At 37.7% G+C, this 19,488-nt stretch overlaps 1 protein-coding gene across 2 annotated transcripts in view; it reads right to left on the minus strand.

The window, feature by feature from the left end:
- Nucleotides 1–893: 893 nt before the first annotated feature.
- The window catches only part of MAP3K7CL (MAP3K7 C-terminal like), a 31,895-nt gene continuing 13,300 nt past the window's right edge, over nucleotides 894–19,488 (minus strand). For both annotated transcript variants that reach the window (XM_010191477.1, XM_010191407.1), the window contains 2 exons: nucleotides 10,582–10,697; nucleotides 894–2,069 (listed from right to left, as the gene is read on the minus strand). In XM_010191477.1, the coding sequence (XP_010189779.1) occupies nucleotides 1,889–2,069; nucleotides 10,582–10,697 (297 nt within the window). In that variant the 3' untranslated portion in view covers nucleotides 894–1,888. The remainder of the gene's footprint in view (nucleotides 2,070–10,581; nucleotides 10,698–19,488) is intronic.

The raw sequence follows: 19,488 nt of genomic DNA on the forward strand, positions 1-19,488 counted from the left end.
CAGGCTGCTCAGAGCCCCATCAAACCTGACCTTGAATATCTCCAAGGATGGGGCCTCCACCACCTCTCTGGGCAACCTGTTCCAGCGATCTACCACCTTCACATTGAAGAACTTTTTCCTAATATCCAACCTGAATCTACTAATTTCTAGTTTAAAACCTTTACCCATCATCCTATTGCTATTCATTATGTTTTTTGCATATTCATTATGGGTTTTTTTCCTGTCCATCTTTCGAAAAATATAGTGAAAATTGGACCCTCAGATAACAACATGCTCTGAAAGAGGAACAAATATGGTATTATACTGCCCATAGAGCACCTCAGCAGCAAGCACATGCCTCAGAATGGTGATTTCCCCTCATGTCTCTGCACTGAGCAGCGTAAGGGAGTCAGCAGTGCCAGGCACATACACTGCCCCTGCTGCAGCCACTCAGGATGAGAAGTGGAGACATGGCAGTCCTCTCCTCTACCACTACCTCCTCATGCTCTCTTACTGCAACATCGAGTGCTTGTAGTACCATAAAGCCTGTTTTTGTGCTTGTGTTGCAGGGAATACTGTAGGTAGTTAGCACAGAGAATATCAGGGGTAGTTTGTATTTTCTTTATCCCCTTTGCTGCTGAAATCACTGTGGAACATTTTGGTGCCAAGAGATTTCCTTACCAATTAACATAAAATCACACTTTTATAATAGATTAGTGATAATGATCAAAGCTAAACTTCTGGTAGAAATCTTAAATTCATAGTTTTCAATTACTAAGACACATTTCACTACTAATGGCATATCAAGTTGAATTCCAGCCTCATGAAGATGCTACAAGCTACACCTCTCAAGCAAAGTTAAAAATGTAGGCTGATTTAAGAATATTCAGAACATAAAATGGCTTTTCTATACCTGGTTTTAATGAAAAAAAATACTGTATGAATAGAAATGGAAGTATAACAAAGAATTTTCGATTGATCTAGGAAAACACAGGGATAAATAGAGCAAGTAAAACTACCATTTTACTTCCAGGTTATCTGTATATGACGGAACTCCTGTCCCTACTTACAACCATTTATGTTTCAAAACAGACTGGAAAATAATAACAAAATATTCTCACAGTACTTTTACTTACATATTCTCAGTTGAAACGATGATGATAGCATTCATATATTAATTTTTCATTTCTTGCATGCCAAAAAGTACAATAAAAAGACTCACAAGCTATCTTTATGCTTGAGGAAGGAAAGTTTGATCTCATCTGTTTCCTTTTAATTTTGTAACTTGCAACTGGCAAGTCAACTTGTACTGGCAGTATACTTGTTTGATAAAAAATAATTATGTTACTTCAGTTTTTAATGTGCAATTTCTCAGATTTTATACAACAATCTAAAGTTGACATGGGATAATAAAGTATAGTTTTTACCTGTGAGAAGATCTGTTTTAAGATAATTTCCAAACACTTTAGGCATGAGGAAACTAATTAAAAAAATCTTCACCAAACTAAAATTAACATATATGTATTCCATATATTAACATTGTCCCTGCTGTATGTCTTAGTATGGTCCAAATTCCCACACAGAGACTATTTATATCATTTTCTAGTGTGTCCATATCTTCTTAAATTGGAAGAAATATGTTTAGAAAAGAAACCTGATCTACTAGAACATATAATGGGGATAGATTAACTTCAATTATGTTACTTGAAATAAAATATCCATTATATAATGGATGAAATATCCATTATATTAAGCTACTGGCTGGCAAGCATTAAATCAAACATAGACTTCTACATACTCTGTATCTGTAGTAAAGTATTATAACATATTAAACAGATCTTTATTTTAAAATCTCTTTCCAGCACAGGACCAATCCTGTATTAACTGCCTCACATAAGCTAGCTGAGAGTTATGAAGACCCCTGTCTTTTTTGGTACTGTATTCTGAGCTTTTCCAGTTGCTCTACACACTGTGTCTGGGCCAGCTTCAATGTTCGGTTCTCCTCTGTCAGTTCTGCGTACTCCTTAGCCAGCTGAGCAGCATCCATGCTTTCTTTTTCCACTTGTTCCAGCCTGGCAATCAGCTCCTTTCTGACAATTATGAAAAAAAAGAAAAAAAAATTTAAAATGGCATTATGCAAAAGTTCGTTGTCGTCTGTTAGGTTAAAGCTGGACTATAGGTTGTTAACAAGGTATTACCTGAGCTCTTGTGAAACAGAGATCTAGGAAGTGAATTTGTTAAGAGTCCTCCTTTTACCTTTAAAAGATGAAGCTGCCAAAATCTCTGATAGGTTTGCTGTTCAGTGACCAAACCTGCAAAATGCTAAGGAACTTCAGGTATCTCTAACTTCAGTAAGGGTTGAACATGCAGTTCATGGGTGAGAATCAAGTTCCTGCAGACCACAGACTAATATTTTGCCTGAAGAATAACAATTTATTTTTCTCTCAATATCAAACATATATGAAATTGAGCAAGTTTGGGGTTTTTTTGGTCAGTTGGTTAGCTTTATCAGTAAATTCTGTGAAGTGCACTTGGTTTCCTTTTCTCTGCTACAAAGAGAAATTATTCTAATAAATAGTAGGCACATTAATCTCAACTACTTATACTGTTTCTATATTGTGTTTATGCTCAGACCTTAGTCCTACTGATGAGGAAGTTTGATAGAGTTGCAAGCCTGACCCCTCTTGGTTTTTTTAAGAGTATCACAGAATCACAGAATGGTAGGGGTTGGAAGGGACCTCAAAAGATCATCCAGTCCAACGCCCCTGCCAGAGCAGGATCACCTACACTAGGTCACACAGGAACATGTCCAGGCGGGTTTTGAATGTCTCCAGAGAAGGAGACTCCACAACCTCTCTGGGCAACCTGTTCCAGTGCTCTGTCACCCTCACAGTAAAGAAGTTGTTCCTTATGTTTAGGTTGAATCTCTTGTGTTCCAGTTTGTGACCATTGTCCCTTGTCCTCGGCACAACCGAGAAGTGTCTGGTCCCATCCTCCTGACACCCGCCCTTTAGATATTTATAAGCATTAATGAGATTCCCCCTCAGTCTCCTCTTCTCTAGGCTAAACAGACCCAGCTCTCTCAGCCTTTCCTCATATGGCAGATGGTCCAGTCCCCTGGGTTCAGGAATCACAGGAGAATTCAAGCTGTTGCTTCTATCTGGATGGAGTCACACAGTGCTCTATATTCCCAGAGCTGGCCAGGAGCTGGAGTCTCCTGTACAGTATCAACTGAAATTACCTCAGCACAAGTTAAGATAAAAGAGGTCTTAAAACAAAACACACTGAAGGCATGAGTAACTCACAGGGTATCTAATCACTCTGCACTTAGCTACACAGCAGGCTGGCCTGGCCTCTGCTTTTTTTCTCCTTTAAGTCAAATCATTTATTCAGCCCTGCTACAGGAAGTCTCTTCTGAAAGCTTCTTAGTTCTTTTGATCATTCTAACTCAGAGATTAGTTAATCTTTAACTGTTCATAGCCCTGTGACTATTTCTCAGTCATGTCAAAACAATGCTTGTAGATCATCAGTGGGAAGATGTAATGCCTTCAAAGTGGACAGCTTTTGCTGCAGTCTTTAAAGGAGCCCTCTTGTCAAGCTAGACCACTGCTTTCAGACAGGAAATTCCTACAGATTAGTAACTCTATCAGCACAGGTCAGAGTATTCATGAAATGACAACTTTTCAGTATTTGCTGATCACTTACATTACTTATAGCTGCAAAAGTACCACTTACAGCAGGAAAACTGTAAGCACCTGGGTTTTGAAAAACACTTTTATCTGGCCTTCTTTTAGGATTGGTTTGATATTTGTCTGTCTTTACTGCAGCTTTCAGTGATAGCACAGTTTGTCCATGGTTTAGCTGACTGTTTACAGCCACAGTTACTGCAGCTCAAGGAGTCACAAGTTAGAAGAAACCCCTGGCACACTCATTTCTCCCAGCTGTGTTTCCCATATTAAAAAAAAAGACATTTGGCACAATAGAGTTGTAAAATTTTAAAAGCCGCGAGCCATTAACAGATTAACTTCTTTGTGCTTGGGCCATGCTAGATCAACCAGTATTCAAATTGGCCACGATGAACTGATCTTGCTCTACAGTTCAATTTTTCAGCTCCTATTAATAGGACTATAGGCCACAAAGGAGTAATTGTGTGAACGCTTTAGAAAGTGAGAAATGCATTTAGGGACAATAAGATTTTGCAAGTCCAGCAGCGTTAATCACTTCAGTCTCTTAGGGCTTCCTCTTGAAGATTTTTGTCTCTGAGGACCAAAAGAGAGCTTCAGCATTATTTCTTCGCAATTATTCTACTGGTGCTATACTGGACTAAAGGATTAAATTCAGCTCTTTAAAATGACAGGCTGTTGACTCAGAAGTGTTCCAAACAAATTAATTCAGAATCATTCTTCCTTACTTTTCTTATACTTGCGAGGTTCTTAAAGGGAGAGGCAGAAAACACACTAATAAGTAATCAGCATCTTAAAAGCAAGTAAACCTTTTCCACATGAACTTTTAGTACGTGTAAAAGAAAGGTACTAACTACTCTATTTGGACTTGAGTCAGGAGTGGCACAGACAGACTGTGCAAACTCAGACAGCTCTATTAATGAATGTCAGTCCTGATTTGATAAGATGAGGCTGTGTGCAGGCATGGTTTTCATGCTGCTCTCCCATAATACTCAAGCAGCAGTATAAAAATAACTTTCCATTTCCCCCCGCCCCGGGATTTAGCTGTGCTATTTAACAAAATACAAATGCATCAAGATCAAAATATACTCATTGCTGTGGTCCACACTCCAGGACCTCCCTTGCAGAAAGCAATTTCCTTGCACTGAGGTAGTAAAATTGCCCACTTCTGAGTCAGCAGAACCTACTTATTCCCTTCCCATCAGAATCAACACCTGTTTAAAGGGCAGGGTGAAGTTTCAGGCAAATACTGCCAGCCTGCCACAGAGATCTAAAATTAGAGTACCAGGGAATTGCTAAATGTTATGAATGGTGTAGTTTACGAAGCTCACAAAAGGATGAGGACAGTCACTAACATTTGCTTCTGAGCTAATCCAGGATTTGAACTTAGCTTCCAGAGGTTAAAGAACACCATACTAAGCTCTTACACCATCTAGCCTTTGTTATGGATGCTTAATAAATAGATCTAGCACTGTGTAATCTGTGTTTTCTGTTAATGGTTACACTGAGTTTAAATATTAACAGCATTGATAAGGCATTTTCTAAAATGGTGCTGAGGTCCTTGAAGCTCGGAGACATTCTGTAATGTACACTTTAAGTGTTCTTTTTCGGGGAGGGGTTAGGGTGGGAAGGGAAGACAAGTGTGGTTTGCATCATAAACCAATAAACCGCAAGCCATACCAGTGCAGGAGAAAAAAACAGCATGGCCTTAGGAAAGTTATTTTTCTTGTCCTGGCCTTAATGACTGACCATGCAGAGAACAGAGTTCCTTTACAGAAATATTAATAATGAATAAATACCAAGAAAAGTGACAGGAAGCAGACTCTCTGGAGATAAGTGGCATTTGGAAAAGGACTGGACTCAAGGAAAACAGCTTTCATAGTGCAAAAAGACTTGTCTTTCCCCCATTGGGAGCAATGTATTCAGGATCATGCATCTGTGGTACTACACATTTCTTCCCAGCTAACACATGGCTGTGTGTTCTGGTAGCCATATTTGACCTGGCTTTCATGTCAGAAGGAATCATGAGACCCTGTAAGGTCATTGCTGTCTGAGGAGACTGCCCTTGCATGCTCAAAGTTTACTAATAATTTTTTAAAACAATGACACAGCCTGTTTTAATGTAAATGAAAATATTTCTAGGATGCTAGCACATAAAAGGTCTGTAAGTATTCATCACTGCAACAGGGCAAGTTGACGTTTCTCTTTGTATTAGAAAAGCTGTAACTATTTGGCAAGTGCCCTGCATTTTGCATACATGTGAGATGATGAAAAACAGGTCTAGAATGGGAAAATTATTAAGATAAAAGGTTGCCTTTATGGTTTACACCAGTCTTTTTCTGCAGCACCTGAAAGTCTGAAGACTCCTAGTCCCAACAGTGTTGGGAAAGACACTCCAGAAATAGTGTACCTGGAGAAGCCACCTGGACTTGATACCTTAGAAACAGTTCTATGGTGATGAGAGCACACAAAGGAATACAGAAGGATCCCACAAAATTAAGCAGACACCTCCACTGCATGTCTACTGCAATATGTCTAAAAGAAAGAAAGTAAATCATATGCATGGTTTAGGAGTGATCCTAAACCAGGTGGTGATCAAATGATGTTTTCTGAAGAGTTATATTAGAATTGTCTGGGGGAGGAAAAAGTGAAAACCAGCCAGTGCTAAGAATATAAGATATAGCTAGCAACCATGGCAACTCAAATATTTAACTACATAATCCAGGGTCATTATCTAGTAATAGCAATATAACAAGTGCTCAAAATAACCAGCCATCCCATCCCTTTCACCCAAACTTAGATACCCAAAAACATCTGTTATGGAAATACATGTGTGTTTCTGGAACATAAATTAGATTACATTCTGTGACCTAAATGTGGTGTGTTCTCACTTCCACACCCTTTTCTTTCTTTTCGATCATGTCTCCCATTCCAGAGTGATTTTGTCCCTTGTACTACATATTGCTGGCATAAAGGGGAAGTCTGTGAAGACAGCAAACAAAGCCATGATGATTTATGTTAGAAAAAAAAAATCCAGTGTTTTTTCAAATTGTTTCAATTTCTTGCTTTAGTTTGTTTGTCGTTTTCCTGAGTAACTTCTGTTTCCCTTCTTATTTGCTTTGTCCTTTGATTTTACTTTTTCTGAACCTGCAACTTCCCTTTCTCTCTCACATTTCCCATTTTCCTGTGAAATAGTTGTCATCTTCTCTCCCACTCCCAGCCTACTACATTCTCTTGCCATCTACATTGCATGAAAGAGAAAGGGACAAGTAAGCTCTGTTATTGCCCTGATCTAAAGCCACCCTTGTCATTTCACACCACTGCCTTTCTATACTTCAGCTCTACTTGCTCCTCATGCTACAAAAGAGAGACAAATCAAGCTAAGCAGAATTAAAAGCCTTTGAAAAGTTGCAAAAGGGCAAATGTTTCTGACTATTTTAAAACAATATTATTCAACTTCCTATTTCTTAAAGATGCCTCCTTTAGAAATATACCTGCATGTCTTATTTCATGTATTAAAGTTTACACTGTACTTTGGAGGTTGGAACAACAATGGTTTAAAGTAGAATGTATACTATTCCATTTTTTTTTTGACTAAAATGCTCCAATACCCGTACAGACATTTATATCAGGTTAAATTAACATTATTTCTTCCTCCTAGCCAACAATTAAAAAAAAGAAAAAGGTCAATCCATTTTCTTCTCTCTTCCTGATAATCATTGTCTTCAATATTCTGTGTGCACGATGTACTACCAGTAGGCACAACAGGTGCAGGCTCTGCCAGGTGAGATATGACATTTTAATTCCACATATGAGTTGATCTGTGGAGAGGAAGTTTGGCACACTGACAGGGGTACCATCCAACCGCACTTCTGGTTGCCTCTGGTAAAAATGTATGCTGAAGAAGACTGTATGAATCGTTTGTTCCCATTACAAGAGATTTAATTCTATCTTTGTCCATTTTATCAAAATAATATTTAAAAGAAACAGACAATAGATAGCAGGTATATTAGACAGTTGTCAATCTCTATTTCCATACATTCAAATTTAAATATAGAAGATGATAAAGACACCCTCAACAGGGGCAAATTTCAGAAAGCTGCAAATAACTCCATCTTTTCAATTTGATAACTGCTTTTGAGGCTAAAAGCTGTGTATCTCATCAGACTTTTTAGAAAAGTCAAAGCATCTTTCCCTTCTGAGAACAGAATATGTAATAGGCATGGCACCCCAGCCATTGTAATCTTCTCTTCATTTGGCATACGCTACCTCATAAACTTCCTTTAACTTTCAAACTGTAACTGTGGGAACGTTTTTAGACATAAATCAGTGATCACTACACCAAAACTCTCTTTCACTTCTTGCTTACTCCTTCCCCTCTGCACTTCTACTCCCTTTCTAATTAGTTTTATATAAAAAGCAAGGTTAATGCATTCAGGTTGTGTATGCTTACATATGTGTAAAAGCATATATGTGTCCTAATAGCTTTTTAATACACCTTCCAATTTCAGGTCCCAATTAATTTCTTGGAAGGTTTTATAAAAACAGACTCCTACAGAAAGGAAAGTCACCCCAAAGATGAAAGGCAGTATCGTGAGATATCCTCCAAAATACAACAAAATGGAGAATCTACTTGGAGGGAAGGGTCATAAATAGTTCCCATCTGGAGGATGGGAACTCACAGTTGGCACTCACAGCTTCTTAAACATCAAATTAAGTAACCACAGTGCACCAAACTGTAGGAAATTAAGCATCTTCAATCCCAGTGCTTGTAGGACCACTTCTTCAGATTAAGAGATTTGGAAGGTGGTGAAAGGTGCTACACTGATATTTGTCATGCCTGGGCATTTCACGGCTACACAGCATCTGAATATCTAGGCCACAAATATGTGATTAGAAGGCACATAAGAATCACAATAATTTAAAGCTATTTGCTGCCTTATTCAGCCACTCTTGTTTTAACATATGTTTACATCTATCCACAGAACGGGTTCAGCAAAGGTAGCAGAGGTTGAAGCTTTCTCACATTGTTTCACTGTTGACATCCACTGGTGGAATGAAGTGAAATGCCAGCCTGAAGCCCCTTAATTCCTCCAGGATAACCACTGCCGAGAGGCTGACTGCTATGCTCAGAGGTTGATAGCATACTTTTGAGCTCAGGTAAACAATTTTGTGCCTGTATCTGCCATTCCCAAATTGAAATAATTCAGCTAGTACCACAGAATCCACTGATAAATGAAAAAGCATTCAAACAGCATTTTTTTTCCTTCTATTGAAAGCAAAAAATATATATGTGAGTCTAGTTTTTAAGGGCTCCAAGCTTACTTCATAAATGTGCATAACTGATTCAGGAATGTGTCAGTAGTAATACTCCATTTATGTTAGTAAACTCTAAAACCAAATGATCTAATGCTACCTTTTGAGTTTATGTGTCTAAAATTAAGCACTTAAACATACATTTAATATTTTATATTCAGTTTGGATTTTTGGAGACGACAAAGACACATAGTTTCCACTAAATTCACTTGGTTGCTAAATACACATTTAAGCAGCTTATATTAAACAAGTAAACTTGACAAACCATTATTTGAATTAATTATCTTCTCTACATCTGTTTAAAAACACCATTTACTTTTGATTGGCCAAGTTTAATTCATGATGAATCAAATGCAAACGCTGGGACAATGTAGTGTTAATGTCTTCTGCTTGTTTTTTCTCCTTTTAAAAACATTGTGCAAATCTGTCAGCAACTGAGTGCCATGCAGGTCCTACAGTGGTAGGGGATTTGTAGTGGGAAACCCCAACTATTTCTGACACTTCAGGCAACAGCTAACTATATTATGCCTGTAGCCATCAACCCCAATAAGAACAAGTCTCACTTTCTTATCCTGTATAGTTTGGATTCAAAGAAATCTTTGGCTATCTACTTGTAAGGCTACGGGATTTCACTAGTTTCCCTCTCATCATCTTGCTTCTGCAGCTGAAGACTCCCATGGGTACAAACTTGGCTGAATTGCATAATCAGCTGTGTGAAGATTGCTATGAAACAAATGTAGTGATCCACCTTTACTCAAAGCCCAGTCTGCAACAGAGCTCTTTCCACCCCTGTTGCTATATTACAAATGTTTCTGTTCATGCAGCATTTGGAAGAATTACAGTGTGATCTTCATTTTCACAAGAAGATTCACAGATCGACACTGAGGTAACTCTCCCTGAGGAAGGCAACACTGCTTGAAGTCACCCTCAGTGTGACTGTAAAAATTTAAAAAAGCATTTGAAAGAGGAAGTTTACTTAGCAGTAACTGTTATTTCTTGGAGTCAGTTGTCTGATAAAAATTTTCACTACTCATCCTCTTTCCTCTCTCTGAATTTCTTTTTCATGTTTCTTGTGGAAGGGGACCAAAAGTCACAGAGTGCACCTTGCCATTTAGTAGTCGTGCAACGACGACAAGGATATGAGTACAGGTAATAGACAAGAAAAAAGGTCTCCAGCTTATGCACTTTGGATGCAAACATCTAAAATGCCAGTGTACATAAAGACAATGCACCACATAAAAAAGTTTGATAATATTGTCAAGTACTCTAAACCTAACTGAGGAACCATTGTGCTTTTCATTAAAACATGTAAAGTTAAATTGAAAAAAATATTCATAAAACTAAAAAGGTCACTTGCTGAATTAGATAGTTCTGTGACCTGGAGGCTGTCAATGAAGGTTCTAAGGGATTTCCATATAACTGAGGGCCAATAACTCTGTGTCCTTAGTAGCCCCAGTTGATCCTACGGATCAATGGCCTAACTGCTGTGGTGTAGATCAGGCAAAGGTATAAAGTCAGAAGATATCATGTGAAACCTTCATGTTTAAAACAGCATTTTACAAAGAGAATATACAACAGTAAATACTTTGGGAAATTTACTCACTTTCTTTCTTCCAGTAGAGCAATTTCTTTCTTGACCTCATGGTACTCTTCTGCTATTTTGCAGTGCTGTTTGTACACCTGCATAGATTCCTTGGAGTCATGACAAGGAGGCAGCGGCTTTAAGAAAAGGAAGAAGAAAAATATATGTAGGTACTGCTTTTGAATTAAATATTAGGAAAAACTCACATATTTTGAAAGATACAATATTTATCTTAATTCCAAATTCTTAAAGAATTTTTTTTCATCCTAACTTTAGGATATGGTCAAATATTCCTAGTGATGACCTTTCACAGAAGGGAAAAAAACCACTTCTCTGCATAAGAATATGCATAAACCTTCAAACATTGTAAGGTTTTTCCAAACTTTCCTTGTAAACTTTGTGAAGCATCCCTAAAGTTTGTTTAAGGAAAGATTTCTCCCTTATCTCCCTCTTTTTCAGCTAGAGTGATATAAGAATGCTAAAGTTGATGCATTGGTCAGACCCATAAAATACATGAGCATGTTTTCACTGCAGAAATGGCAGCACTGAGTAGAAGGGTAATTTGAGTGCGAAAAAGCTTTTATTCTCCAGTTCCACAAGATTAGAAGAAAAGACATGGAAAGATATTGACTAAACCTTCTTTTTTTTTTTCATAGATGCAATGCTTCTACCAGCTTGTTACTAAATGGGACATGACTGTGACCGTGACAGCCCCAGGGACACTGGGGCTGATTCTGCTGGACTTAACAGGAGTTTTACTGCTGACTCCAGTGCAGCCAAGATTTCATGATAGGTTCTACACCAGCAATGCCTCAAACTGCAAGTAGTTTGCTAAAGATCATACTCAGTTTCTCTGTCCTTCTATTTCCTATAGACGAAAGGGAATATACTTACTTAGCAGAAGTGTTTTAAGAGTTAAATCAGCTATATTTGCAATGCGTTTTAAACTTCCATGAGAGGCCCAGGTGAGATTGAGAGTAGAAGGATGACAGCAATTAAAATAAAATCAGATTAAAAAGTGAAGGAAAAAGCACTGTACGTCCTAACCTGAATACTGGAATTATTGCTGTAAGATTTTTTTTTTCAGTGCACACTGGAGGTTATAAATATGGCAAATAAAACCACACTGTCCTAGAACTCCTCAGATGAATTTCAACCAAGCTCTTGAAAATGCAGTTTGGTTAAATGACAGTGCTTGTTGATTCTTAAAAAGAATGCAATTTAATTCAGGCTTCAGGCTTGACTGTCACATTTTGGCTGTAATACTTTCAGGAAGTATAGTATTTTTAAGTTATTAGCCATGAATCAATTGACTGTAAATGAACTCCAAATAGCATGCTTGAGCCACCTGTCTGAAGCAAAAGGAAGCACTTAAAATAGTCCCTTTACTGTCCAGTTAAAGAACATCCAATTGCCTTTCACAATATAAGTAGATTATTTTATATTCCTTATTGTCCTACTTTGACTCTTCTCTGTAGTATAATATTCCTTCCATGACGTTTTTAGGAAAATAAAAACACAGATCTTCAGACTTTTCCTATTTATGATCTTGTAAACCTTTGTTTTAGCTAAACTGTAAATTTAAATTTTACTAAACAGTAAATTTTACTAAACAGTTCTGGGCCCCTCAGTTCAAGAAGGACAGGGAATTGCTTGAAAGAGTCCAGCGCAGAGCCACAAAGATGATGGAGGGAGTGGAGCATCTCCCTTATGAGGAGCAGCTGAGGAAACTGGGTCTCTTTAGCTTGGAGAAGAGGAGACTGAGGGGTGACCTCATTAATGTTTATAAATTTGAAAAGGGTGAATGTCAGGAGGAAGGAGCCAGGCTCTTCTCAGTGATAGCCAATGACAGGACAAGGGGCAATGGGTGCAAGCTGGAGCATAGGAGGTTCAACCTGAACATGAGGAAAAACTTTTTTACTGTAAGGGTTACGGAGCCCTGGAACAGGGTACCCAGAGAGGTTGTGGAGTCTCCTTCTCTGGAGACATTCAAAACTGCCTGGACGCGTTCTTGTGTGACCTGGTCTAGGTGATCCTGCTCTGGCAGGGGGCTTGGACTGGATGAGATTTCAAGGTTCCTTCCAACTCCTAATATTCTGTGATTCTGTGATTCTGTAAACATATTCAGAGACAAAGATTAAAAATATTTTTTATCCAATGGGAAGGGTAAATTGGCTTCAGATGTACCCTCATGCAGAGATGTAACTAATGCATGAACCTTGCAAGCATCCGTAGATGGTATGTTACTCCTCCCTAAAATTTTAAAACAGACACTTGTTTTCCATGTTTTAAATGCTGTGGCAGATTTGTTTCACAGCACATTGTTTTATTCTCTCTAAGCTTGGAGAATCTGAGACCCCAGGGAAAGGGCAGTTCATTACTTGATGAATCTGGTCCCTAGGAAAGGGCTTTTAATTGCATTTCAATGTGGATGGGCAATAGCACCGTTCATATAGCCACTCAAATAATAAGCATAAATTTAACAAGACAGAATATAGAAGTCTCAGTGCTCTAATCCAAGAATGCAAGGGTGAGCCAAAGTAGCATCTCTGGTATCTACCAGAGTTCAGCAAACACATGTGTCACAATAAAACAGTTTTGAACAGCATCCGGGGGAAAGTCCCCAAACAGCGATACTTCAAAAGAATAAAAAACAACAATTGCTTTTGCTACCAACTTAGTTGCTGGTTTAAACCAGTATAAAAATTAAAGCAGCATTCAGTTTCTATATTCCAGCTTCCCACTCAAAAGATATATATAGAGAGCTAAAAATTATCTAGTCATGCTGAGACTTAGTATCTAATTCCCACTTAGAACCAGTTGCTGACTGTTAAACTCCTTCCTATCATTGTTTCCTTTTCAGTGTCATTTTTCTTACATTGGTATTTTATAATTCAAAATAAACTGAGAACAAAAAATACAGATAATTCTGTTAATACAATTATTTTCAATCTTGTCTGATCTATATCAGCACTATATCAGGAAGGTTTTTATTTTACTTTAAAATGTAAATTCGTCTATGTTTTTATATGACTAGATGACTGGACAATTTGGTTTGCTTTTTTGTAATTTTGAAATTTCTAAGACATGCTTTGGAAATGGTACCTACAGTGTCCATGAGTAATTTCTGGCCAGCAGGGCATGAAACAGGCTTATGCATTCACTATTTAATAAACATGTCTACTGCAATCACAAGAAAAAATGGAGAGATACAAGTCTGGTCAGTTCTTTACTGGCCACCAGAAAATGCAAGGCAACACAAAAGCACAGAAAAATTGTCTCACAGCCTACTTTTTTGGCATAAACAAGCAAGCAAAGAATTAATGATTCATCTGTTCCCACCAAGAGAAGTGTTTTCAGAGGATGGCAGGGCAAACTCCTGAAAAACAAATGCAGAAATAGAGACTAAACTTGCTTGTTCCAAAGGGGCGACTCCAGCTAGCCAGCAGACACTTAGAGTAATAAGAAATTTCCATAGAAGAGAAAACAATAACAGAATAGTAACCATTACTGGACTAACCCATAGTTATCTAACTGGGAATGGGAGGAACCTGCAAAATCAGCAAGTCCAGTTGAATGTGATGAAAAGCAAACCCTGAAATTTACAGGCTTGCCCAGTTCTGTCTTGGAAAAAACGAAGTCCCCTGCCTCAGTTGTAAGAACCCTACCCAGAACCTCAACAAGGATCAAAAACATTGTCATCATTTCCAGTTTGGTTTTGTTGAAGACAGGTTTGTGCAGTCTTTTATTGTGCCGCACTATCTTTCATCCAATGGTGGTTCTTTGTCTTACCTGTTTTACCTCCAAGGTGTACTTACAAAAGTGCTGTCATATACTTTCCATAACTTATGTCTCAGTAAAGCTGCATTCCTCTAATCTATCCAAGATGAAATTTCCATTTTCCCTAGCTTATCCAAGTAGTCTTTCTCTGCTCCCCATTCTACCTGGAATGACTTTTTGAAATGCCTGTGGCCAGGTCATGGAAAGTGTTGCAGATGTTACCAGGATAGCATTCCCATGGCAGAGAAAAAGTACTGACATTCCCAGTAGAAAGCACTTTTAATCCATGAAGCCTGTATACTATTTTTGTAAGAGTTTGTTAGTTTATCCAGGTGACTAATTACAACAGGCTTTAATAACATTTAATTTGCAGCATTTTTTTCACCCAGAAGCCAACAGCTATACTTTCATTGCTCCTTAGGACAGCTCAAGCTTGTTACTTCATAGAGTGTCTTGCCCATCCATAAATTAATATCTATAAAACCATACCTGCTACATAAGCAAAAAACACTCCTGCCAAAAAAAGTGTTATATTTAATGGCAACAGTTGCTACTCTTAATCCTGCTTATTTCAGGCTTCAGTGTCATCCACCCTCATTTTCCTGCGCCGGCAATATATGCACACACAGCATCTCTGATTTTGTTCATAAAGCTAGTAAAAAATCTGCATCTTTCAGTGATACTAATGGCCTATCCTACTATGCCAAATTTTCAACAAGGTCTGATTTTTCCTCGTATTTTTTTTAATTACTCACTACGACGTTGACAAACTTTCTACAGAATCCATCAAGTAGACACTAAGAGATGTTGTTACAGGCTATTATGTAACTACATGTGTATGTGTCCATCTTTACAAGATGTATGAACTGTTTATTTAGATTTTTGTTTGGAATCCAGATGTGAAATATGCTAGAAGATTATATGCAAAGGCAGTTCATGAGGAAACAGAAAGAGCCTGAGAGGTTTAGGACAGATGTAAGGAGCTGATCTAATTACAGTCTTTGCTGGGAGACACAAAAGGACAGGTTTCAGTAATTTTTTTGCTTTAGTCACATGACAAAGTGCATTTTGCCTTGCCTTATGAATATCAGCATTCCATATCCACAAGAGTTGTATAGTGTCATCTAAGTATTCAAAAACTTTAAAACAGTTTATTGTTTAATTAATCTTTCTTTCTTTGCATTTACTTTTTAGTTCTACTGGGAAAAAACATCAAAACTTCCTCCTCCAAAGGTTGAAGTTTAAAGAAAAAATTGTATAATGCAATTGTATAATACCAGCTGAGCATGTGGACTCGTCTAGAAGGCAGTCTTTAGCACTGGTGTAAGTAGAGAGTAGTGTCTCACTTTTTGTAAATTTGATAATTTTCAGCTAAATTATTCTGGAAAACCAGAAAGTTTAGTGCCAATATTTTGCATGTGACCCATGTACATTATATGGCCTTGTGTACTCTTCTGTGATGGAAGAAACCCCATCATTCCAAGCAAAAGTAATAGTTGCACACTGCAGCTACTTTTTTCTTCAACCAGTTTCAGATATCTAATCTAGGATATATCTAGTCTAGTCTAGTTTTACTATGAAAGTAAGCAGTTCTTTTTCCTCCAAACAATTCAAGTCAACTGGGTAGGAGCAATTGGTTGTTTTGCTCTCCTTTCCTGTGAGATTTTCCATTCTTTTCCAATGTTAGTATGATGCTCTGACTTCGTGAATGTCCATGTCTTACATAATCTAATATAAAATCAAAGTTATCACAGCAGCATTACAGGAGACTTATCAAGTTCATAGGCAATCAAATCTAATTATAGAGTACCACAGTACTCTAGGAATTCTCTTGGCATTTAATACATATTTTAAAAAAATGCAGCATACCCTTTAAAAACACAGTATACTTTTAAGCTTTCTAAAATATGTTGTATGTGTCTAACAAGACTCTTGGCAGTCGGGAGAAACAATAGTTCCATTATTAAAATTCTGGAATAAACAAGGTCTCTGCTAAATGCTTGTATCACACACAACAAACTGTCCCTTTCATAATATATTCATTGCTTCTTTTGTACAGACATTTCCCACTAAAGCATGAAAAACTACCCCTTCACTTAACAAATTGATATTACAAATAGTTGGAGATTTATCTCGGTTGCAGCAGTTTTAGTCATCTAACTCCATTGATCTCAACAGATTCATAATACAAAATATGACATAAATGCCTCTCTCAAGCTCACGATTTCATGAGAAAAGATGATAAAGAATTACAGAACACCCTGCACATCCGTACGTGTCTTATGGCGCTCCCTCTTCACTGGAACAAAGACTTTGACAGAGAAGAGGGGGATGAACTGAGCAAGCCACAGGAAATGCTGAAACAGGACAGACAGCACACAGGGCATAGTAATGTGGGTACTTAACACTAGATACCTTCCTCTGTATTCGGTGACCTAAACAACAAGGCCTTGGATGCTGATGTAGGTGTCTAAATATAGCAGATAAACCGTAGTAGAGTGTCTGTCAGAGGGGCCACTGCCCACTATGCAGCTAATCAAGGAAGTGCCTTCCAAGGCCAGGTCCAACTTGTACGTGAGGCAAAGGTTAACATTTCCCAATAACAAACTGACAAATGCAGCAATCCTACCCTCACTGCACTACCCACCATATGGCTTACACAAGGGCTGGGGCGAAATAACACTGAAGCAATTGCTGAAGCAATAAGCAAGTGCTTTAGCCTTATTCAGAGTGTTGCTCATCAGTGGGAAGAGAACAATTTTCAGTACTGCAAGCAAAAGGAATTGAAAGCAAGAAGTTTATTAATATGAGCTTTGTTTCACTGGTAGTATATCAGGAACTTAATAGTTTTTTTAATAATAAGCTGCAAAAGAGAACAGGCTTTTCCTTCATTTAGCTTAAACTGCCCTGTTCTCACATATAGGGCTTTTGTGTCTTGTTCGTACTTTTTTTTTTAATTAAAAAATAAAAAAGCAAAACTAATGAGTTAGAGAAATGATATTGTTTTCTTAAAAATAGCTTCTTGGAATTTCTACCTCTCAGACTAGAGAGAAAAGTAGAAAGTTTCTACTAGTAGAAAACTGTAACATTCAAAAAGGTAATTGGAAAAGACAACGTTTTTTGTCTGAACCTAGCTAGTAGATCAGAACACTAGACTGAACTTTTTTATTCTTCAGAAAGAAGTTGTAACTTTCAACTAGGATTGCCGTCTAGTAAGAGTCCTCACAAAGAATTAGCTACTTGAAGCTAGTCTTTTAGAAATACCTTTTCTCCAGCCAATCCTACTTCTAACTCTGTAAAGCTGGTGCTTGGACAGCAGGGTACGTTACCGGGTCAGGGGAAGGCTGCACTGAACTTTGCCCTGCCATCGGATACCAGTGCCCATGGAGTAGGTATGGTCGGATTGTGGCAGGAAAAGTGGGAACACTAGGTAATTCCGCTCAAACAGCCAAGTTGTCTGCCAGGGCCTAACATAGAAGGACAAGGGCTTGAAGCCTAAAACAGAGGTGCAAATTGCTTGGTACTCAGGCTGTGGTCTGCTGCCCGCATGCATTAAATTCTAAGGCTCTGATTTTCCAAGTCACTTGGTGAACTCATATAGCTTTCAAACTGCTTTCAAAATCCAGCCTGATGATCAGGTAATTTGGGCTTTTTTTTTGTTTGTTTTGATTTTAAAACAGGTTTCAAAATTTACCTTTGTTTGTTTGAAACCTAGAAAGTTACTAATTTTTCTTTTCTTTTTTTTAAAATGCCTATTATTATATAGCCACCTACCCTGCTTTTATAGTTTGTTTCTTTAAATAAAATAAAAATGCTTTTGACTGTATTTATGGCATGGTAATGAAAATCTTGTGGCTTTAGATGTGATATTTTTATTATGAAAATATGTACCAGCATTCTTACAAATTCAAGCATTTCAGGCTGCTGTGCCACAGTTGATTAAAGGGTTCATTTACACAGCATTTCATGTGTGCTGCTTTATATCAGCTAACTTTGGAATAGAGAAAAGCATGGATGGAATGACACAGGACACGACCATTCAGTACTTTTGCTGGTCCTGGGGAAGCCCACGTTGTAGCTTGCTTCTGTAATACAGGAGCTACTTGTTTCAAGGTGGTGTGGTTACATTAACATAAATTGCAACCACATGCTGTACAGGGCTGACACACCTTTAGTGGTTTGGATTATGCCAATTTTTAGAAGTAATTAGTAAAAAAATGTAACCAGGTAAATTACAGCTTTGTTACAGTTGTTGCTTGTTTGAAATTCTAAAGCAGTATCAACTTTATGTAATTACATTAAATAGTTACAAGTTTAAGCTGTGATCCAGTCTGACAAAAACAAGGGAATCCAAGTTTTCCTTGCTAAAGTGCTTTGCTAAGTGCACTGTTACCTCTGCAGCAGCTCAGAGCCCTGTGTTGACTTAACTGCCTCTGGTTGAACATAAAGGCATCTAAACATAAATATGAACGTAAACATTTAAAGCTAAAGGATGAAGCATTATCACTAACTTGATAATTTGAGTGGCTGAGTCTGCCAGGTAGTTCTCTTAAGTTACCCTTTCAGCTACCTCAATATCACCAAAAAAAGTTTCTGAAGGGTGATAAAAAGAACATTATCCAAAACAAAGCCTTTGACACTTTCTTTGAATTTGTTATCATATTGAGATCATGAGAGTAAAGGAAGTTTCTCTTGAAAAAAATGTCAGGTACTTAACAGACCAAGAGAGTGTACTTAGTGGAATTTCGCTAGTGCATACTTTAAAAACTTTTACTGAAGAGATATTATTTATCCAGCAGACTTGAATGCTTCCAGAAGAGCAATTTCAGTCTACCATGAAATTACACATTTGGAGTATATTGTATGTTCCAGAGACAGGTCATAAAAGTCCTAATAAAAAAAATCATCACTTGGCCTGTAAAGTACCTACATCTAACACTAATAATTTTGGCTTTATGTACCAACAGCAGTAATGACAATCATATTTAGCTCTGTTAGAGCATTCTTCACCTACTGATCTCAATGCTTTTTAACAAAAGAAGTAAAAATTATTATCCTCATTTCAGAGATGAGCTGAAGGATGAAGTAGCTCCTCCAAGATCACACAATGTGTCACTGACAGAGTCGGAAACAGAATGCACACTCTTT

This window comes from Mesitornis unicolor, unplaced genomic scaffold (genome assembly GCF_000695765.1).
Source record: "Mesitornis unicolor isolate BGI_N332 unplaced genomic scaffold, ASM69576v1 scaffold16130, whole genome shotgun sequence".
In the NCBI taxonomy this organism is placed as follows: Eukaryota; Metazoa; Chordata; class Aves; order Mesitornithiformes; family Mesitornithidae; genus Mesitornis; species Mesitornis unicolor.